This window comes from Podarcis melisellensis (genome assembly GCF_964234715.1).
Source record: "Podarcis melisellensis genome assembly, chromosome: 6".
NCBI lineage: Eukaryota > Metazoa > Chordata > Lepidosauria > Squamata > Lacertidae > Podarcis > Podarcis melisellensis.
The window spans coordinates 22,783,521-22,806,770 of record NC_138538.1 but is presented as its reverse complement, the minus strand read 5'-3'; the positions used below and the strand labels follow the sequence as shown (position 1 = coordinate 22,806,770).

At 45.2% G+C, this 23,250-nt stretch overlaps 1 protein-coding gene across 1 annotated transcript in view; it reads right to left on the bottom strand.

Annotated features, from left to right (window-relative positions):
• Positions 1-23,250, bottom strand: part of DBNDD2 (dysbindin domain containing 2) — a 30,668-nt gene that overhangs the window by 5,753 nt on the left and 1,665 nt on the right. The window contains exons 2-3 of the mRNA XM_081917371.1: positions 6,043-6,198; positions 5,765-5,911 (exon numbers count right to left, since the gene is read on the bottom strand). Coding sequence (XP_081773497.1) covers positions 5,765-5,911; positions 6,043-6,198 — 303 coding nt within the window. The remainder of the gene's footprint in view (positions 1-5,764; positions 5,912-6,042; positions 6,199-23,250) is intronic.

The window sequence follows — 23,250 nt, the reverse complement described above, 5'->3', positions numbered from 1 at the left end:
GGATGCAGAGAGCTGTATTTTAAAAAATGCAGTAAACATAAATTCAAATACTTTGGGAGACGGGTCAGTGATGTTGTCCATTTAGGGACAACTGGCCCATGCTTGCAGAATAATAAAAGCTGATTAAATGGTGTGCCGGGCTTTGGTTGGTAGGTTGGTTTGGCAATTCGTTTCCCAAATTATTTTAATTAGTTCATTCAGTGGGAACAAGCAGCCTTCTGGAGGTGGTACTGCTTTTCCAGAAAAGGCATTAACCTTCACAACGTGGGGTGCGTGGCCAGTCTTTCTGTGTCCTGTCCTCACCCCTGAACATTTATTCCAAAGTTATGCATTCATATTGCACTATGCAGTAAGATTCGCTGAGGTCGCAGAGTGGTGGGATAGATCAGTGGTAGGAAACATCTAGCCTGTGGGCCGTTTAAGCCTGCCAGACCTCTACATTTGACCCGTGGCATAGTTTGTCCCAAACCGCATCACCTAACATCTTAGAACGTCAAGCGTGGGGCAGGCAAACCTGGAAACCCGTTGCACAAGTGGAAGTTCTTCCACAGGGCTCTCTCTCCCTTGGACGGCGCTCATTAACTCAGGAGTCAGCAACCTTTTCCAGCTGTGGGCCAGTCCACTGTCCCTCAGACCATGTGCCATGTGGTGGGCTGTACTATATTTTTTTGGGGGGGGGGGGAAATGAGCATAGAAAAATTCCTATAACCCACAAATAACCCAGAGATGCATTTTAAATAAAAGCACACATTCTACTCATGTAAAAACACACTGATTCATGGGCCAGATTGAGAAGGCGATTGGGTTGCATCCTGCCCACGGGCCTTAGGTTGCCTACGCCTGCATTAGCTGAATCCCAGCCTATGGTAAGTTCTACTCAGTAGATCCATTGGGTGGAATTTAAAGTTGTGCTCCTCCAGCCATGCTGCATGCACAAGCATTGCAGCTTGGCAGATGGAATGATCCCCTCTCCTTCCTCCTTGCATCGACCCCCTTTTTGATGAGTGGCTAACCTGGGGCATTTCAACTACAACTACATGCCCCATCATCCCTGACTACTGGCTATGGGGCTGGTGGGAGTTGGAGTCCAACAACCTCTGGAAGGTGATTAGTTAGGCATCCTTGCTCTATTTGAGAGGCTGCCTGGTTCAAGTTTAAACCTTAAGAACAAAGAGTACAAGGGCTTGTCCATACTTCCAGTTCCCCTATGCCTAGACAGCAGGGGTCCAAGCAGTTTCCCACTGTCCCTGTGCCATTGGTCTCAGCTGTTTTGCCTTGGCCTTGCCACTCTCCTCCGGAAAACCGGCTCTTTCGTGCTAAATCAGAGCAAATGGCAATTGCCATTTGTTCTGATTCAGCGCTAAAGGTCCTCCACGCCTCCGGGGGCAAGCAGAGGTGTGGGAAAGCCCTGAGTCTCACCCACCATACATGGGCAGAAGACTGAGCAGAAGCAAAATTCTCCTAGGTGCAGTGTTCTCCAGTATAGTGAGATGGACTGTATGTTTATTCAGATTATATTACTCATTTCTAAATTTGCAACCATACATATACAGTAAGTTATTTCATGCAAATTTTATGCAAGACTGTGCCCTTGTGTGTTTTTTGGTGGCATGTTTCTTTGGTTGCAGGGTAAGACATAAATCGCTATCCTATTTCACAGATTTCCTCCGGGACTTTCTACTAGTAGGCTAGGGGTTGTCAACCTGGTTCCTACCACCCACTAGTGGGCATTTCAGGATTCTAGGTGGGTTGTAGGGGATTCTAGGGCACAGGCTGAATCCTCCTTCCATCAAGCACTGGTGGGAGGAAAGGAAACTTTACCATCAAGAAAGATGCATTAGTGGGCAGTAGGTATAAAAAAGGTTGACTACCCCTGTAGTAGAGGGAGGTTAGTCTCAGTTTCATTCCCCTCTGCTCCTTTAACCAGAGAGCATTTCACCTGTACTGCTCCTCTTCAGTCTTAGGAATATTTCCATCAAAGTCCTCATCGCTCAGGCTCAGAAGAGCATACAGCCAAAATGGCAACGCAAGCTACTTGTTTAGCCCCCAATCCATGGGAACCTCTGTGACATTTAAATAAAATGTCAGATCTATCCATCAGCCAGCATTAGATCTGTCACATTTGGGGCTTGCTCCCTCATCTATTCTTGTTTGGAAAGATTCAAATGAGCATGTAGGCCCCAGAGAAGGATTTTTTTTTACTTTTCACTGACTTAGGATTTGAAGGGTTTGAAAAAAGAAGAATAGTTAGTAATAGGGAGCAGGGACAGGTCCAGGTGGGGTGGAATCAGCAGGTAGGCTGAAAGGCTAAAGTTGTTTCTCTGTGCTAGTAGCAGAGTTTGAGTTGATATTGTGATGGCTTTTTAACTAACACACCAACAAACTAATTTCAAGCATCTGGATTTCTCTGCTACGGAGAAAAAGCCAATAAATTTTTTGGCACACAACCCATAAAGGTTTTGGTTTTCTCCGCTGACTGTTTGATAATCTGTTTTGGCAGTGGCAATGGTTTCACCTCCTAAATTATAAATCCCACTAAGAGGCAGCACAATTTCACTTTGAAGAGCACATGCTCAGAAACGGAATTTGTTTGGTTTGACCCTGTCTTGCACCATCACCGTTTAAACACATAATAAAAGAGACTTTCCATTGTTTACTGCCACATTTAACGTGCACATTGCACAGAAAAAGTAGCCAAACCGATACAAGCATGACATACCAAACAGGTAAGTAGAAAGTGCATAAATTTCATTTTTATTTTTCACTAGTGTATGTGTGGGTGCAGATCAGTGCAACAGAGTACTGCTGGTATCTGAATGAGTACCTAAAAGCATGGTATTTGTGAGTGTGATTCCCACAACACTTAACCATATTCCAAAATCAGGCAGAGTTTAGCTAATTTTGAACCTCTAGCCCTCGTGATTATGAAGAAAAATAAGAATTTGGCATGATCTGCCAAAGGCGTACCAATTAAAGGTGGCACTAGGCAGTACTTCTAGTAAGCAGTAGACCAGGCTTCTGCTTAGCTCAATGTCTCTCCTTCTTTCTCTTGCCTCTCCTCCAAACTATTGCTTCTCCTTCCCAAGCAGCAAGCTGGCAGACCAACTCAAGGACAGAGCCACTCGTAAGTACCTGCAGTTGGTCAACTGAGCATCCCACTCTTCCTATCCCAGGATAGTAGGTTGGGGTGCTTATTCTCAAGTAATTCCTGTATCACCCTTTGCACACAAAAATGCGAACAGTAGGCTGCAGAGGGATAGTCTGCTCCACCTTGCCTTGGTAAGAAATGCAGACGGAGCACCTTGCACAGGTGCAACCTTAGCACGTGCCTGTTAATGATGCTATTGCAGGAAGTAACCTTGGCCCCACTTGACCCGAGAAGATCCTGAGTCAAGTCAAGTCCATTTTTATTGTATGTAGCCAAAGGCCTTTACAATGGATGACAGAAAATAAAAGGAAAACTTTACTCTAAAATCATGCAACATAGCCTGTAGCAGTGTGTAACATAAAAAGAAATTTACAACATTAAATTTTAATATTGGAGTGCATTCACATAGCTGGAATGGAGCTTCTTGGCTGCCAACACAAATTTGGCTACCTGGTGTGTAATATATAGATGTTTATCTGCTAGCAGTTCAACTGTCACTTTCTGTGCGGATCGACCTGGAAACCAATTAAAATTTGGCGATATAATATTTCCTCTGGGCGTTGTATACAGGTGGCAAATCAGCAGATTGTGTGTGATGTCCTCTACCTGATTGCATCCATATATACATTTGCCATACATATGGGGAATTCCCCGATATCTCCCCTCTCAATATGCTGAGGGCATCTGTTGGAATCTTAGTTCTACAAAAGCCCTGCGTGGTTGTGGGAAGGTCAAAGTCTCAAGGTAATGGGGCCTTGAAAGATCGGTCTTAATTTGGGTGTAACAAGTAGAGTAATGGGCAGCAATGATGGATGCTCTTTCTTGGTTGGCATCCTGATAAAAAATCCACTTTCTAAGGTCACGTGGGCTAAGTAGTTCTCCATTTGAAGATTATAAACCCTAAGCTTATCTTGGCACTTTTGAGCCAAGCCCCCTGTCCTTAGTTGATCTAACTAGCAGAGCTTAGTAAGGGTATGAACCTCAAAGGTGTTTACCCTGTGCCAGTATCTCAGATAGGCTGGATCAATTCTCTCTACTAGTGAGGGGAATCATGGTCCAGAACAGCTTGTTGCTTTTACTGCGCAGCGATCCCTCTTGCTGTTCTGGCTTCTGAAGAAGAAGAAGAGTTTGGATTTGATATCCCGCCTTTCACTCCTTTTAAGGAGTCTCAAAGCGGCTAACATCCTCCTTTCCTTTCCTCCCCCACAACAAACACTCTGTGAGGTGAGTGGGGCTGAGAGACTTCAAAGAAGTGTGACTGGCCCAAGGTCACCCAGCAGCTGCATGGGGAGGAGCAGAGACGCGAACCCGGTTCCCCAGATTATGAGACTACCACTCTTAACCACTACACCACACTGGCTCTGAGATTCAGAATATTTTTTCCCCTTGCTTTCCTCCTCCAAAAACTAGGTGTGTCTTATAGTGCGAAAAATACGGTGGTTGGTCTGCAATTACCTACCAGAAATCAGAACGCTGCCACCAGAACACTCTAAGCAGCCTTACAAACACAGTGACACACACACACACACACAAATCCTATATTATTATTAATAATAATAATAATAATAATAATAATAATAATAATAATAATAATAATAATAATTTATTATTTCTACCCTGCCCATCTGGCTGGGTTTTTACCCAGCCACTCTATATGTTCTTTCCTCACTGTAGCTTCCTCCATTGATGTCAATGATGAACAGTGATTGGTCCAATTCACAATCCAAATTCCTTGGGTGGGCATTCCAGCCATTCCCCTTTATGAAGGAGTTATATTTCTAAAATTTACTGCATGCAATGCCTTGAAAGAAAATGTGATGAAAATGACGTACAGGTGGTATATTACACCAGTGAAATTAGCTAAAATGTATAAAATAAGTAGCAAATGTAGGGAAAAAGAAGGTACTTTCTATCATCTCTGGTGGGAATTTAAAAAGGTGAAAGATTATTGGGAAATGATTTATAATGAGATGAAAAAGATGTTGAAATATACATTTATAAAAAAGCTAGAAGCATTTTTACTTGGGATTGTAGGCATGGATATTAATAGGCAGGATAAAAAACTGTTTTTATATGCAACAACAGCAGCAAGAGTATTATTGGAACAGAAATGGAAGCAGGAAGAATTGCCGATGAAAGAGGAATGGCAGATGAAATGAATCGACTACGCAGAACTGGATAAGATGACAGGAAGGATTCAAAACCAGCGGGACCAGAAATTCTTGAAGGACCAGAGTAAATATGCGAGTTATTTGAAAAACAATTGTAATCAGCTGACTATGCTTGTAGGATTACAAGAGGTTTTGTAAGGAGAACTATATGAAATATTACAGAAAAAAATTAGGAGAATGGATTCTAAAGTATGGATTATTACTAAGACTAAGAGATGAAGGTCGAAAATCACTAGACGTGGTTGATGGAAGTCCTAGGCTTATAGCCAAAATGTGGTATAAGATGAGAGATGTTATGTTATGTTTTATTTGGAAAATATATGTAAAACCAATAAAAATATTTATTTATTTTTTAAAAAAGGAGGAGTTATATTTCAACAGGCCCCAGAAAGAGTTGGATGCGACTAGAAGTTGATGTGGGTCAGTTAATGGGAACTGAACATACCTGGCAAAAGAGCAGCTACGTTGTTATTGTCCTCGGTCCCGCAGCTGAGAAACACGTCCACAGTGTCTTGGTCAGAAAGGTCCATCATGTCCATCTGTTCCAGCATGTCCACATTCACCTCCATGGAGGAAATGCTGCCTAAGGGAGCTAGCAAAGAGATAGAAGCCATCAGATGTCGTGCAGCATGGCCATCACCTGTTAATTTTTTACATGCAAGTGGGGCAACTGTGTTCCATAGTGTAACGCACCGCCTATGACGTCTCCCCGATGGTACTTACGTCTCCTGTGCTCTATCTGCAGATGGGATACTGGGAAGAAGAAATCTACGTCATGTTGGAAAACCTCCTCAAAGAATCTCTGCCTTTCCCGTAGCTTGAGCTGCTGTTGCTGCATCTGCTCTGCATCCAGCCCTCGCTGCCCATTGTCCATGTCGGCTGCAAAGGAACCAGAGAGAGGAAAAGAAATCAGAAGCAGCTTCCTCCCATTTCTTATCTGAAGGGAAACACTTCCCAAAGCCAAATGCAGGTTAAGTGGGCAGGCAGAATTTTAATGAGAGTTTAAACTGCTTTGTGAGAAGGTTCAGTCTGCACGCGTTTCTTTGCCATAATGTCACTGCTCTTCAAGAAGTATTTTATTATTATTACCGATGATGATTTGAACTTACGAGTGACTTATTAATCACTCGCTACGCAAAAAAAAATGTCTCCAGGGGTCTTATGCATTTTTTAAAATTGTGAACTGCCATGAGACCTGCTGGTTAGGAGGTATACAAAATAAACAAGCAAGCAAGCATAAAATGAAGACATTATAATAAAAAGATGTAGCAGTTCATAAAAAGATCCACTGACAGTCCCCAATAAACCTCAGCAAACATTTCATCAGCAACAACTCATCAAGCACAACCAACAACCAACATCATGGGTTTTAATCTGACACCAATAAGTTGTTAGTGAGAACCCCAGACAGACCTCACTGGGGAGAGCATGCCACAAACGGGGGGCCCACAACTGAAAAGGCCATTTCCCTTGCCATCACCCCAGACTTCCTCAGAAGAGGGACTCAGGGCAGGGCCTCAGAGGAAGATCTAAGGGTCTGGGTAGGTTTCTTAAACAAAACCTGCAAAACCTGTTTACCAAAGGTGAAAACAGAATGACCATGCAGTTCACAGGCAGCATTCTGTTTTTCAAACTACCTCAAACTCCGGGGAAAGGAGGGACATCCTGCTTCTGTCTAACCAAACCAGCTACACTACTTGCTGCAGAGCTATAGCATGGTGGTTGGGAGAAAGGTGATTGAAAACAGGCATTGGGCTCTTATCTATCCTTGTCAGCCGCCTTTCTTTCCAAGCTGACAAATAATTTGTATCCCTTTCTTGGGTGTGTTTGTTCACATTTCTCCCACCTATGAAGAATTGTCAGAGGGCATGCATAACCTCTCTAGACAACAGCCTTTCGTACTTCAGGCTTTTTGTAGGTTTCCTAGGCTGGGGGTATCAAACCTGGTGTCCTCCTGATGTTGTGTGTGGAAACTCCCATCAGCCTCAGCCAGCATGGTCAGGGATCAAGGATGATGATGATAATAATAATAATAATAATAATAATAATAATAATAATAATTATTATTATTATTATTATTATTATTATTATTATTATTTAAAAAAATTATTTGTACTCCACTCATCTGGATGGCTTCCAACAAAGATTAAAAATACATTAAAATGTCACACATTAAAAACTTCCCTAAACAGGGCTGCCTTCAGATGTCTTCTAAATGTCAGGTAGTTGTTTATCTCTTTGACATCTGATGGGAGGGCATTCCACAGGGCGGGCGCCACTACTGAGAAGGCCCTCTGCCTGGTTCCCTGTAGCTTTGCTTCTCACAGCGAGGGAACCGCCAGAAGGCCCTCGGCACTGGATCTCGGTGTCCGGGCAGAACGATGGAGGTGGAGACACTCCTTCAGGTATACTGGGCCAAGGCCGTTTAGGGCTTTAAAGGTCAGCACCAACACTTTGAATTGTGCTCGGAAACGTACTGGGAGCCAATGTAGGTCTTTCAGGACCAGTGTTATATGGTCTTAGATGATGGGAGTTTCTGAGCACAACATCAGGAGGACCCCTGGTTGGCTACCCCTGTTCTAGAATGATAATCTCCGCTCTGAACAAGCCTGACAGTAAGAAGCATGAAGAGCAGTCATTAGGCTTAAGTATATTCTGAACCATTGGTTCTGAATTTTTTCTTTCTTTCTTCCATGGGTCATTGGAAAATTGCTGGGGATCTTGACAGGCCACATAATAAGGAAGTTGTTCTACCAGTCAAACCACATAAAGAGCTCATATTTTAACCACACTTTCCCCACACTTAAGCACAGGCATCATTGTCAAAACCAATATAGTACTGTGAAAAATATGAGCCCTAGACCCTGTCACTGAGAAGGGTTTCTTTAACTAGCAAATTGTTATGGAAAAAAATTAGGAGATTGTACCAAGTCTCTGTTATGAAAATCACATGCCTTGTTAAGTGAGCCAGCCTTGGCAAAAAAAGAGTCCTTGATCTCCACAATTGGAAAAGAATCAATAAAGTGCAGGGCCAAGTATAGATATTCTAAAGTGTTCCTTTCTGTGGACCACTTGGATGGAGCTATGGACCACCAAAGGACCACAGTCCACATTTTGAGAATCTATGCTCGAAACCAGTCTTTCGCAACCAGGTGCCCAGATACTTTTTACCACAACTCCCATCAACCCCAGCCAGAATGGTCAGTGGTCAGGGATAATGAGAGCTGTAGTCCAAAATGATATGGAGGGACTCAGGTTGGGGGAAGGTTGATTCAGACCCAGCCATCCTGTGAATCAGTAGACTGAAGGAAGCTTGGGCACACAGAGGTTCATCCTCCTCTGCTATCTACGCCATCTTCACAGTTCATTATCTGGTAGCCCTGTTCCATATGTAACCAATTTTTGAAATTATCAAGGGGAGAGGTTTAAATCTTTCCCTCACAGTACTAGATGGGAGCAACACCTCCAGTTTCCACTGCCTTGACCGATGATGAAAGCAGAAAACAGTGGTAGACATTTTAATATTTGCAAATTTAGCATCTGCATTCGTTCAGATAGTATTTTTAGATATGTGCTAAAAAGCAAACCATGTTCTGCCTGGTTTGTGAAATTGCTAGATCAAAGCAAAGAGTCAGTTCCCTTGTAATCTAAGTGGACTTCCACAAGGGCAGAGCTGGGTTCCAAAGTCTTTCACTTTGATCTAGTACTGGGGAACTAAATTGCCAGTACTGTAATATGAGTTAGGGACCCGGCCAGAATATTTTTTAAAATTAGCATTAGGATTAGGGAAGAATGAGTCTGTCAATTCTGGTTTCTCATTTTTCCAATCTTAAATTCAATTCACCTCATTTCTGCATCAGTTCACAACAATAACTACTTTATCAAATACAGGGCTTTTTGGGTACATGTTTTCCTGCCTGGAGAAGTGCCCTGCAAAATTTGGAGAATTTTGAAGGCTAGCTTTATTTCAGTTCACAGTTGGTTCAAGAAGTGTGAATTAAGTAGGTTTCCAACTGAATTTCCCCTCCATCCCTATAATTTTAAAGGGAAGGAAGGAGGTGAGCTCTTGGGTACCCACTTGAAGTAGAAAAGTTGCCAGATCTGCTTATTGCTTATTTTGTTTCATGCTCACACTTTTCTTCAGTCCATCAGCATACTTCCCCAAACCCATAAAAAAAAAATTCCTCTTGAACACAGATAACTCAGTTCCTGCTCAGTTGTTTTTCTTAACAACAACAAAAAATTGATTCTTTTAATTCTTTCCATGATGAAAACCACAGAAGAGGGGAAAGTACCAGTCAAAAAGCTCAACAATGTTATGAACAGCCTGTTATGAACAGGACAAGGGTTGGGCCAATCTCCCATTTTGGGGAGAAATCCAGAGGTCAATGATCAAAGCAACAGAGGAGGAACAACAAAACTGGGTAGCCATCAGACTTTGCCTTTGAGATTTTCCGCAGCGAATCTCAGATGCCTCCAAGCTTCTTGACTCAATAGCCATCAAGGCAGGGACCAGTCTGGCTGGTATAAGGAAAATGTGATTACTGAGTTGGGCAGTGCCATAACCAAGGAAACCAAACAAACAGTGAACATTTTAATTGTCTGTGTCTCAGGCTCAACAGCCTTGTCTGTTGCTTCAGGGGAAATTTCAGCCAAACAGCAGCAACTGTTGAACTTTGTGTTGGCTGTGGAAAAAAAAGAAGTAGGAGGAACCAGACAAGGCTGTGTCTCTCTACTGGGACTAAGGTATTCAGTGCCAAGTTTCAAGAGAAAACTCAAGAGATGCTGCAGCAGCTACCAGGAAAGGGGGATACAGCTGCTGGGCTAAGCAAGGCTCATGCAGCCTTCTTGACACATGTCCATCAGCTAACAAGCATGGCAGTCATGGACTGCTTGAATGCAGATGAGTGGTGGGAGGCACCAGCTGGGGAAACCCAGGGGAAGAAGGCTCAGAGCCATGGGAGTGGTGGTGGAACGAAGATGAGTGGTCATAGGGAGAAGAGGGAGCAGACTGGCAGGAGGTGGTGTCGGAAGCTGAAGAGGTAACAGGGTTTAGTAAGCAGGAAGAGACTGTGGCAGAGAGCAGTCCAGACTCAGAGACAGAAGAGGAAGCTGCAGAGGAGAGGAGCCATGAGGCAGGTTGCTGAAGAATCCAGGGGGTCTCCCCCTCCTGCTGCAACTAGCTCCCCTACCCCCTGGTCACCTAGAACACAGCGAGAAATGAAAAGGGAAAAGGAAAGATTGGTTGCATGCAGATGCAGTCTATGATTGCTTGGGGGGGAACCCCTGGGACTTGGGCAACTGTGGGAAGGCAGGGACCTTCAGTCCTTGCAACTGCTTCATTGGGACAAAACCTACAAGCAAATGTTTATGGGATCACTTGGCCTGTGTTGTTTTGGTTCCTTTGAATAAAGAGTTGACTTCACAGACACAGTGTTTTTTTTATTGCTGATCTGCACCTGACTCTGGCTGCTGACAGTGGCTTTCCTAGGTCACCAGTCAACACTGGAATGTGTGCTGAAGCACAGGAAGCAGAGGCCACAGCTCAGTAGCAAAGCATCTGCTGAGCATGCAAAACATCCCAGTTCCAACCCCCAGCTTCTCTTGGTAGGGCTGGGAGTGTGTTTGGTCTGAAACCATGAAGAGCCACGGCCTGCCAGTGTGGACAATACTGAGCTAGAAGCACAAATCAATAGATGTTCGCTTCCTTCTTAGCTGATCCGGAAGGGTAAACATGTCGTTTTATTCCAAATATTACATGACGCAAGAATGGGGGAACTTGGGAGGAAGGGAAGATATATACCCCCATGGAGACTATTCTGCCAGCCACCACCATCGCCACCCCTGGCAGTTTACACAGTGACTAATAGTAGTAAGGATGCAGAAGTATGTATTGTGCAGTGAGTCCAGCATACTCCCGATGAAGAAGTAGTCATGGATGGAACTTACACATGTGAAAGGGCTATAGTTCAGTGGTAGAGCACCTGCTTTTCAGGGACAAGGTCCCAAGTTCAATCCCTGCCATCTTCAGCTAAAGCAGGAATGTTTTGGGACTACAATTCCCATCATCCCTGACCACTGGTTCTGTTAGCTAGGGATGATGGGAGTTGTAGTTCCAAAACAGCTGGGGGGGGGGAAGTTTGGCCATGCCTGAGCTAAAGGGAGCAGATGATTGGAAAGCCCTTTGGCCAAGACCCTGGAAAATCTTCTGCCAATGAGAATAGACAATTGTGTGCTTCATTTTCAAGGACTGGCAGGACACTGACAAGTGTGCACTGGGGGAAGGGTAGCAGGAGCCTGACTCAGGAGAGGGGGTGGGTGGTTTGTGGGGACCTGTACCAGCCAGGGGGCAAGAGGCAGAGGCAGAGGGAGCTTCAGAGCTGGAGGGTGGAGCACAGGAGAAAGAGGCAGGAAAGGCAAGTGAAGGGCTGGGTGCTTCCCCACCCTTTCCAGCAACACTCTCCCAGAAGCAGGAGAGAACTGAAGTGGAAAGAGCAGAGGCAGCTCACACGCAGGCATAGTCTCTGGCTGCATGCACAGCCCGTCGGGGGAAGATGCATAAGCATGGCCTCCTGTTGCTGCAACTGATCTGTATAGTGCAGACCTGGGAATAGCTGCACAGATGCTAGACTGGTTTGCATGGGTATTCAGAGCAGTAGAAATGACTGTGTCAGTTTTGACAATAAAGAGTAAACTAGCTCCTGTGTGCATTTCTTTGGCTGGGGAACAGCCTTGACATTAATGTGATAAAATTCCAGTCTGAGCTTGAATAAAGCAGTTTTGGATGTTCTTATATCCAAGTAAGCATGCCTAGGAGGTGCTTCTACATGCCTCTTCCACCATGGTGGGCCATTTCCTTTTATTCCAGCAAAGCCCCAGCTGTATCACAACTGGAATCCTTTACTAACAGGCCAGACCAGTCAGCTGCTTAGCTGAGTTTTCCCACAGAAAGCAGCCAGCAATTAAAACAAGAGCAAATGAGTGATGAAAAGGGCTTGTGGGGAGAGACTGCTCTAATAACAGGCCCTCCCAAGGCTAAACGCTGGAGGCAAAGTTGCTGGATTTCACACAAAGCCATCGACTCGGTCAGGACACCTGTTGTGTGTTCTCTAATGCAAAGCTACAAAACTTCATTCCTACAGGGGGGGGGGATGACGACATTCATTTCCCACAAGAATGCAACTCCTGCGAAGTTCCCAGATCGAACCAACATAGTAAGAGACAAATACTGGACTTCTGCTCTTCAAAAATCAAAACTTCCAAGCCATGATAACCCAAATTCGGCACCAAGACAGGCTGAATATTGCAACATATATGAGCTAGATCGGCCAATGGTCTGGCTCAGTATAAGGCAGCTTCCTAATCTCCATTCGCTTTGTTCTCTCCCATTTGGAAGGCAGTGCAGATTAGGACCAGCAGGAGAACCAGTAATGGTCAGTAGCAACAGTAATGGCTCCACTGAAGGCCTCTCTAAGCCCTCCTATGCAGGCTATCTGTGTGTGTCCTTCTGGGTATCCAGGCACCTTTGTGTATATATGATGGATCACACCAAAGGTCCATTTAGCCCAGCATCCTTTTCTCCCAGTGACCAACCATTGCCTGTAGATAGCCAATAAGCAGGAGCATTCTCCCTACTTGCAATTCTCAGCAATTCAGAAGTATCCACTCTCTGGCCACGGAGGTGCAGCATAGCAATCGTGGTTGGTAGCCACTGACAGCCCTATCCTCCAGGAATGTGTCTAATCCTCTTTCAAAGACATCCAAGTTGGTGGCCATCACTATGTGGTCACGTTGCTTTAAGTAGCAGCATTTACTCCAGACAAAGAACCATATTCAGTTGACTTGAATTCTGGCAGAGAATATTAGCAAAAACAGCAACACCGTTCTCAGAACTCTGATACAGCCAATGTTCAAGTTTTCTGCTTCAACGGGGCAACAGAAGAACATAAGACAACTCTGCTAATCAGGCCAATGGCCCATTTAGGTCAGTATCCTGATCTCACAGTGCCCAGCCAAATGCCTATGGGAAGTGTGCAAGATGGACAGGAGAACAAGAGCACTCTGCCCACATGTCATTCCCAGCAATTCCCTCCGACAGTGGAGGCAGAACCTATTCATTGTAGCTAGTAGTCACTAATAGCCTTGCCTTCCATGAGTTTGTCAAATCCTCTTTTAAAGCCATTGGTGTCCATCACTGCCTTCTATGGAAGTGAGTTCCATAGAACAACTTTGAATAAGTACTTCCTTTTTATCTGTCCTGGATCTTCCAACATTCAATTTCTAGTGTTATGAGAGAGGAAGAAAAACTTTTCTCTATCCACCCTAGTACAGTAAACCCACAAATTACACAGGGGCTAACATTCCAGGGATCGTATCTAAAGCCAAAATTGTGTATAGTCAAAGCCCTCTGGGTTCAATGTCGGGTGGGATTGCCAAAGTCATTTTTCCAGGAACCCCCACTCCCTTTCCATCCCTTTTAATTTTTTGATATATTTTGGTCATGCGCACAATGCACACACAATTTAATGCACATAAGTTGTGGGCTTACTGCAACTGAAATTAAATCTCTGGTCTTATTTCACAATTGTGCAATCCTGTATCAGCTCACATTGCATTCGGGCCCATTGCTCCGTGTCTGCTCCTCCTCTTCCTTGTTCCTAGCACACACACAAACACCAAGGAAATGCGCCAGGAAGCCAGGCCACAGAAAGGGTCAGGCGTCCAGACAAAGAGAGACGGGACTGATGGGTACTGTGTCAGTACACGCCAGAGCTTGCACAGAATGTCTTATGTTAGCATCGGAGAGACGTGTCAGGATTGATTCCCCGGGGTAAATTAACAAACCTGCTGATAAATTCCCTGATGAGATTTCATTAGCCATCTGGGCAGCCGGCCACTAACACTGAAATGCCATTATGTAACTTGCACAGATAGCCAGCGGGCGAGATGAGCAGCTGGAGATGGGTCCTGACCGCCCCATGACTACAGGGAGGGTCAGAGACAGTGTCTTGTTCACCACTTCCCTTCCTCCTTTTATCTGGTGATGTTTACTATTCTGTCCATTTATGGATGGGAGGAAAGAGGTCTGTATGCACACTTTTCCTTCTTATTTGCTAAGGCTGCATACAAACTGCACATTAAAGTATACCCCACCAAAGAATACCGGGAACCGTCATTGGTTAAAGAGGCTGGAAAATATACCGGTAGCTCTGCGACAGGGAAACTACAGTTCCCGGGATTCTTGCTGGGCAGGGGGAATGTGCTTTAAATAGATGGTGTGCAAGCAGGCTAAGACAGAAGCAGAAGAGAAGAGAACGTACCATTCTCCCTTTTCCCCTGTGACTGATGGTCTCACCATCTCACACACACTGCTGAGATTGCCTCACTGGGATGGCATGTTCGCCAAGACTGCTAGGCATCCACACACAATGCTGCCCCTGTGTGCTACAAGCTGTCTTTAAGGAGGAGAGGGGAAAGAGAAATACCTGCCCCTGCTGCTGGGGTCTCTTTCCCATGGCAACTAGCCAATGGGGGCCTGAGCGCATTCACAGCTGGGAGAATGCAGCCCCACTCCCCCCGCCATCCCTGTCCCCGAAACGCCGACCTCCCAACCCGGCTGCCACTGAGACCATCAAATGGGCAGCAGGGCTCCCCACCGCCTGCCTAATCCTTCCGGCTCTCATGCTTCATTCATTACACAACGAAGACGGGGCCTGAATGCAAGTGTGGGGACCGAAGGGAAGGGGAAAAGAGACCTGAGGTTGTCCCTCCTAATTCCTCTATTCAGTGTACACGCAGGGAAGATTTTTGGCAAATGGGAAGAAGTTGGAAGCAGGTGGGTTGGCCGCGCCATCAGTGGCTTCACATGTTCTCAAGGGAACAAGAGGAGAAAGCCACCTTGGATGCCGGAGTCATAGGAAGGTGGGCTATAAAACAGCAATTCTTTTAATAAATCAAAGGAAGGAAGCCTCCTGCCATGTCTTCCTCCTCGGTGCCACACAGATCATATTATTATTTACAAGACTGCATTTTTAGTGCTCTCTTTCTCTCGGGAAAGGAGTTGGGAAACTTTTTTCAGAGCAAGGGCCACATTCCCTCCTGGGTAAGCTTTTGAGGGCCACCTGCCAGTGGTGGATGGAGCCAGAGATGAGAATGAGTGGAGCAACCAAAGGAAATTTTACAGGCTAGTTTCTACATCCACTCAAGTGCTCCCTTATTCTTCATCTGGGCAAGCAGTCAGTTTTATCAGACTTCAGGGACACGTTCCAGCCTGGCAAAAATGCTTGGGGTACAAAGCAGCGCCAGTCAAGGGTGTGGCCTGAGGAGAGTTCCAAAGAGCCACAAAGAGGTCTAGAAGGCTGCATTTCGGCCCTGGACTGGAGCTTCCTCACTCCTGATCTTGGGATCTCGGGGTGGTGTACGTGGTATTCACTGTGTTTTCATCTTCACAGCAGCTTTGTGGGGATGGTGCCTAGCCCAGGGTCACCCTGTGAGCTGCATGGATGTTGGGGAGTTAATGGTCCAGTTCTTCCTGATCCTAATTCAACACAGGAACCACTTAAGAAGAGGCTGGAAGGCCTTCTATTGGGTTGGACCAGCCCAAGACAGTTTGCTCCCCAAGGCAAAGGGCAAGTTGGTGTCCCCTCCCATTCCGTAGAGAGAAGCTGAGTGGATTGGCAGACAGAATTTACTTCAAAACTGGTAACAGGACAGTGCTGTCCATAGTATCTTGGGCAGTGAATTAGCTTGGAAGGCCCAAGGCAGGCAATGAAATCTCGCCACATATCCACACACATACAGCATACACTACCAGAGGCAGCCTCCTCGCTCTGCCTAATGGTAGGGCCGGTCCCACAATAAAGGATGAAGTTAGTGGATTTCCTGCATCAGCAGGTGGTTGAAATAATATTGTATCCGAGGTTGCTTCTAACTCTTACAATTCACTGCACTGCACTGGTCTCCCTTCTGTGCCCCCTCCCAACTCCAGTGTTTGGGAACTGACCTCTACGGCAGTTATGGGGCTTATGACCACAAATATCCATTGCAGTAACCCTAATGGGGCGCTGACCCACATTCTTGCCCACCTCCCAAGTCAGCACCGAATTTAGGGTGGTTTCCCAGCACAGGGCACCAAGCCGAGGGGGTGAAAAATTGACAAGATCTATTTTGGGGCGCCAAATTTTGGCCTGGCATTGAGCATCATATTACAAAAGATTACCAAAGTCAACTCCTGCCGATGCCCTGAATGTTTGCCTGACAATTACTACTGAGATGTCCGAAATGGTTTCCTCTTTCCCCTACATGGTGTGCTTCCCATTTTGAAATACCCTGGCATATGGAATCCCTGGCTATTTTGAGTTAATAACTGTGGCCCGCAGACGGCATTTCAGCCTGGGAACTCCACTGGAAGGAGAGCTGGAGCTGAACTTGAGGACTCAAGTCCTGTTTTAGACATGGATTTGCTTGGGCATGTTGTGCAAGTTGCTTATCTCCTGGCTTCCCACCTGTAAAGTGGAAATAAGAGTGACCTACCAGGAATGACATGAGGATGTGCAAGATAAGAGATTGCAAAGGAAGCTGGCGTACCACAGGGGGTTAAGAACATGAATTAGGAGTCACTCTGGTTCAAATCTCAGTCAAGCCATGAGCTGCTACAGGCTGTCAGAATAACCCAGATAATATAAGGCACTTTAAATACCTGAAAAGAGACACAGCAATTCTACTTGGTCTGAGAAAGTGCTCTGCGCTTTTAAAAGTGCTACGTGCAGATAAGAGTACTGCAAGCCCAGTTCTGAGCACCACAATTTAAGAAGGATATAGACAATCTGGAACGTGTGCAGAGGAGGGTGACCAAGATGATCAAGGGTCTGGAAATCAAGCCTTATGGGTATGGTTAGCCTGGAAAAAGGAGACTGAGAGGAGATATCATAGCCATCTTGCAATATCTAAAGGGCTGTCACATGGAAGATGGAGCAAGCTTCTTTTCTCCTGCTCTGGAGGATAGGACTCAAACTAATGGCTTCAAGTTACAAAAAAAGAGATTCCGACTAAACCTCAGGAAGAACTTTCTGACAGTAAGAGCTATTTGACTGTGGAACAGTCTCCCTTGGTAGGCTGTGGGCTCTCCTTCATTGGAGATTTTTAAGCAAAGGTTGGATGGTCATTTGTCTTGGATGATTTAGCTGAGATTCCTGCATTGCTGGGGGTCGGACTAGGTGAGCCTTGAGGTACCTTCCAACTCTGTGGTTCTAAGTCCCCTGCTGGATCAGATAAAACGTTCAGATCTAGTCCAGAATCCTGTTTCCTATAAAGGCCAACCAGACGTCAACTGAAAGCCTACAGGCAGCAGATATGAAATCAACAGCCCTCCCATGCTGTTTCCCCCGATACCTGGTATTTAGTGGCCAACTCCTTCTGAAGAAGGAGGCACTAGATGGTTAACGGTAAAGGGACCCCTGACCATTAGGTCCAGTCGTGGCCAACTCTGGGGTTGCGGCGCTCATCTCACTTTTTTTTTTGAATTTTTTTATTTTCAATGCAGAATCATAACAAAAATTACAAACATTGAATCCAAAATAATACTATACAGACAAAAATCCCCGGAACATATAGAAAAAAAACAGAAAATGGAAAGGGGAAAAAAAACAAAGGAAACAAAACTAAACTAAACAAAAACGGAAAAATCTCGCTTTATTGGCCAAGGGAGCAGGCATACAGCTTCCAGGTGATGTGGCCAGTTCTGGCGAACCAGAGCAACACACGGAAACGCCATTTAGCTTCCCGCCAGAGTGGTACCTATTTATCTACTTGCACTTTAAGATGCTTTTGAACTGCTAGGTTGGCAGGAGCAGGGACCAAGCAACGGGAGCTCGCCCTGTCGTGGGGATTCGAACTGCCGACCTTCTGATCGGCAAGTCCTAGGCTCTGTGGTTTCACCCACAGCGCCACCCGCGTCCCATTAGATGGTTATTGTGGCTAAATAATGAAAAGCACAGAACTTACCGCAAAACTTTCTCTATCTCATCTCAGAAAGCAATGGCTGTAGGAGATGCTGCCAGACAGTGGATAGAATCTACATTGAAGTATTAGGAACAGAGGATGGGGTGGACCCAAGAGTCGTGGAGAATGCAGGCAATGCCCTATTCTGGCCAAAAGAGTTGGCAGGATTGTCTGGTTGCATTTCTGCTGGGAGTGGTGGCATTTGTCATTATCCCTTGTCCTGCTGGATCCTGAATACAAAACGCCCTCTATGCATCAGGCAATGCAAATGAAAGAATGGGATGGAGGGGGAGGATTGTTAATGTAGGCATAAATCCAGCAGAAGATCTTGGGGGGGAGGCTTTTCTTCATTTCCAGGCTCTTTAATGTCCACAAAAAGCTCCCAACTGCTTAAAAGGGCAAATAACTCGGAATAGAGCTGGGGCCTGAGGAACAGCCACAACCACATTTGCAAGATTGGAAGAACAGCGGTGTAATTCTTTGGGTCCAACAAAGGCCACAGATTCTGGAGTTGGGATGGGAAATGCAAACCACATTTGGATTTCTAACCCAAGGTTCATGGGCTGCCCACCCGACCGCAATGTAAAACAAAATGCTTGCATGTGTGAGAAAGAGACTGTTTTCCCAGACTCCATTACGGTTGCCATCGCAACCCTTTGCTCTTCTTCTTTTTTATGATGCTCATAAAAGTTCACAGTCAACGCACATGGTGCAAAATTTTGCTTCCTCAGGCTCTCGTCAAGTTTCTAGATCTCATGGTTCAAGCATGGAAGACAAATGGAAAATGTTCAGGTAGGAAGGTTCAAAAACCAAAAGGAACTAGTATAGGGGACATTTCCCTTCATGCAGGGTTAAATCTGAACCAGGGTTCAAACCCCGGACTCTGGTTCAAAAACAGCATTCACAGCTGCCATACAATTGGCCGGAATGTTTTCTATACAGCACCTGCCCACAGTGTCTGAGCATGTACAAAATGCCTACCAGCCAACCTTTGCATATCTAGGATTGAGAAAGGTAAATATTTGCAGATTAAAGGCAACAGCTTCTAAATTATGTTTGAGCCCTACGCGTCTCATTTTGCAAATAAGGACTACCTGAACAACTTTTCTTCCTACTTCCTTCTTCCTCCTGGCTCCCGGAGAGCTGTATGCTCACATATGATCTGGTTTTAACACATTTACAACACACCTTTGAAAAATATTCTCTCCTCCTGGCAGCGGACATGCATTCCAAAGATGTCAATTTAGCAAGCAGGATTTTAAAAATGCAAATAGCATCAGGCGAGAGCTGGTAATTATGGGGGTGGCAGAAGGCATGGTAGAAATGTAACCCTTCTATCCCTTGCTGCTGCAGTTCTGATAAGAAATTATCATCTGCAGCTGAGATTTTCTTTGCAGGGAGGAAGCCACTGGCACCGATGTAAATTAACAGCATCAGAAATATCCTGGCCAGGTTGCACCTCATGAAACTGCAATAGTGGATCTCGTAACCGTGCTTTGTTGCATTTCAGGTATTTAAAGGACCTTGCATAAATTAATCTTTACAACAACTATGCAAATAGATTAGCACTGTTATTCTCATATTGCAGGTGGAAAGTGAAGATCAGCAGCGGTGACTTGCTTAAAGAACCCACCTTTTGAGTTCATGGCTGAAGTGAAATCTGGGTTTTTCAGCTTACATGCTTAGCGCTTCCACTACACTAATGCTCAGAGTTTAAGATCTCTGTCTTCTCTAAAACATTTTTTTTCATTGTCCTATATTGAAATATTTTTGGCAGAAGGTAACTGAAACTATCAACAGAACTGTACGGAATAATCTTACATTTACAGTGTAAAATATTCTTTTGAATTATATATCCAGCACGTGGAACCTTACAAAAGGACAATATGAGTGGACTCTCACCACAGCAAAAAGACTCATATTGATGAACTGGAAAAATAAAAATGCAGCTCACTTCTACGTTTGTATTGAAGACTTAAACAAACTCACAACATATTAACAACTTGCATATTATCACAGACTTGCCATGGACAAATTCAATGATATTTGGAATCCATTCTTACAAATACTGTAGAAGGTTAAGATCTGGTGAATGACAATAAAAACTTTGTAAAGTATACAGTTTTGGTTTTCTTTCCCCACCCCCACTTGTTTTGCTGTTTCTCTTCATCTTTTACTCTCTTTTACTTACCATGTTTAGTGCATGGTACCATGTTTTCTAACTTTCAATAAAGATGTCTTTAAAAATAAATAAATCTCTGTCTTCCAGGAACATGAAAGGGATATTCTGTGTAGTTCTGCCAAACAACTGGTTTCATCAGCAGCTGGACCAAGAAGCGCATGTAAAATATAAATTGTGCACATTTATTTTGCATGATTTATTCTTCTTTTGCTGGTCAAAAGACAATTGCAAAGAGCTGTACCAGCATCTTGCTCACATCCACTTCAGGCTTCTGAGATCCCCCCAAGGCATTGCACAAGCACTTTCAAGTTTATATTTGAAACCTAAGGAGCTAGAAGCTTGTTTTAAAAATAAAAAGGAAACTGGGCTGCTTTGAATTTGGTAAATTCTGCATTCCATACCAGATTTGACACTCATAAATTATGATTACAGAACACACACAGCCATGAATATTCCACAAAAATATACTACAATATATTCCATAAACTATGTATCAAGTGTGAGCATCCTATATTGCTCCAGCCAGGTTTATTCAACCTGCTCAACTGCAGTAGTTATTTTCACCAACGGTTCATGAGTTTATGCATCACTGGGGTCTGTTTGGTTCTGCATTTGTAGAGCAGCTGGAGAGGGCAGTTCCTCTGAGCATATGCAGAATGCCTTGCCCTCGTTGCACATAACCACTTGTGCTTGGGTTTAACATGAAGGTTTTTCTCACCAAAGGGTGTGGCTTCCATCCAAGTTTAAGTTCAGACACCATTCTTTCCCTATAGACTGTATTTGGGCTAGTAGTTTAATCCGCATTAAGGCTGTTCCTATGGCCTGTGTGAGACCTTTCAAGAGAACCGCAAGATTCAGGAAATCTCTCCCACAGGGGAACTCATTTGAAACCTTCTTTTGCTCAGTAGCCAAGCCCCAAAGTATCCTTTACAAACTGTTCAGGGAAGGTAAACAGCAATTAGGTTGAACTTAGGTGGAAATGATGGTGGTGGTGATGACTTCATTCAGTCTGGATAAGGAATTATGGAGAAGCTGTCACAGTTTGTTGTCCTTGGTGCTTGGAGAGCCTCTTGTCCTCCCGTCATCCCCTCTAATGCTCTCATGGTTTTATCCTACTCGTCGTTCTATATAAAGCAACTCCTGGCCCTGTAAATAGCAGGGTCTTATGATGTATTCTCTGCTGGAGAGGGATCTGTGGGGATATTTTTAGCTTTGAGACTCGAGGGATTTGGGGATTGGTTGGTCTGGCTTTTTATTATGAATTTGTGACAGAGAGAAAAGTCATGGGTTGCCACCTCCTCGCCCCCATTCTCTTCCTCTCAGCCCTCTGTCTATCTGTGCCAAAAGCCGCTGCCTCAATTGCCTTCCCTCCCTCCTCCTTCCTACAATTCTTCCCACAGTGGTTTGGATTATTTTATGCTTTTGCTGCAGTATCATATCCTAGAGGAAGGCTGGGTGGAGCGTTTGTACAAGAGCCTTTGATGGATTCTGGCTGGGCCTCTGGTTTCAGGCCAACTCGTCTTCAAATACTCTTATCTGTATGCTGTTCCCAAGTTCCCCTTCTCCTCATCCCCATCAAGCAGAAGACTGTTTAGAAAGTCCGCAACCTCTCTTGCTCAGCTACGGTTTTCCAGGAACGACATAAGCAGTAGATCCCTCAGCATCAATGTTATGGCTCTTTGTAGCCTATCCTTCAAGGAATAGGCCTTCAGCCTGGACCGGAAGAGATGCCCGATAACCCATCTCAGAAAAACATCAGCCCTGCTGACAAACGATGGCTGTGCATATACACAAGCGCACACCAAAAAATAATTCCAGCAGCACCGTCACTCAGTGCGCTGTTAAATACGTCATTGCATTTAATCTGCAGTCTCTTCTCCTATTTTTTAAAAAAATCTGATGGAGCAGCAGAATGTACTCTATGTGCAGGGATACACGGGGAGGCGGCAGAGTGCTGAGCTTGCCTGTGCATGAAATGACGTGAAGGTGGGCACTGCGTGGCAAAGGAAGCTGGCAGCGCGCAACGCGGGGTGTGTGGGGGAGTCATGCGACTGTGTCAGAACTAGCGAGTGGGCTGCGGGGATGGCGGGTGACGTAGTTCACAAGGGAAAGTGTCAAGCGGGGCAAATGAGGAAGGATGCAGCCCACCTGGCATCTTTTCACGGGGGTGGCAAACATCTTGTTATTGTAATAAGCAATGGAATCGGTACCCTGGCAACCAGTGGCGTAGCGTGGGTTGTCAGCACCTGGGGCAAGGCAAGTAATTTGCGCCCCCCTAACCCGTGGATTTTAGTAGGGGCAGAGAGCTGCGAGTGCGAGCGCGCCCCCCTCCAGATGTTGCGCCCAGTGCGGCCGGCCCCCCTGCACCCCCCACACTACGGCACTGCTGGCAACAGCTGCTGGAGCAGCTTTCCCCAATGTGGTGCCCTCTGGATGCTTTGGATAGCATGTCCCATCACCTCCAGCCTGGGCCGGCTGATGGGAGCTCTAGTCCGAGACACATAAAGCACCATGTTGGAGGTGGCTGTGGCACGTCCTTTACAGCTTAACACACATGGAGGATAACAGTCATTGTGTCATGATGGATACAGGCTGGAAATCAGAGGGAACATGAATACAGAATGCCAGTGCTGACAAACAACAGTGCAATGCCACTGTTGCGCTCACGGCCTGCCTGTGGATTTCCCATTGGAAAATCCCGCTGTGGGCGGCAGAAATTGGACTAGGTATGCCCCTGCTCAGATCCAGCG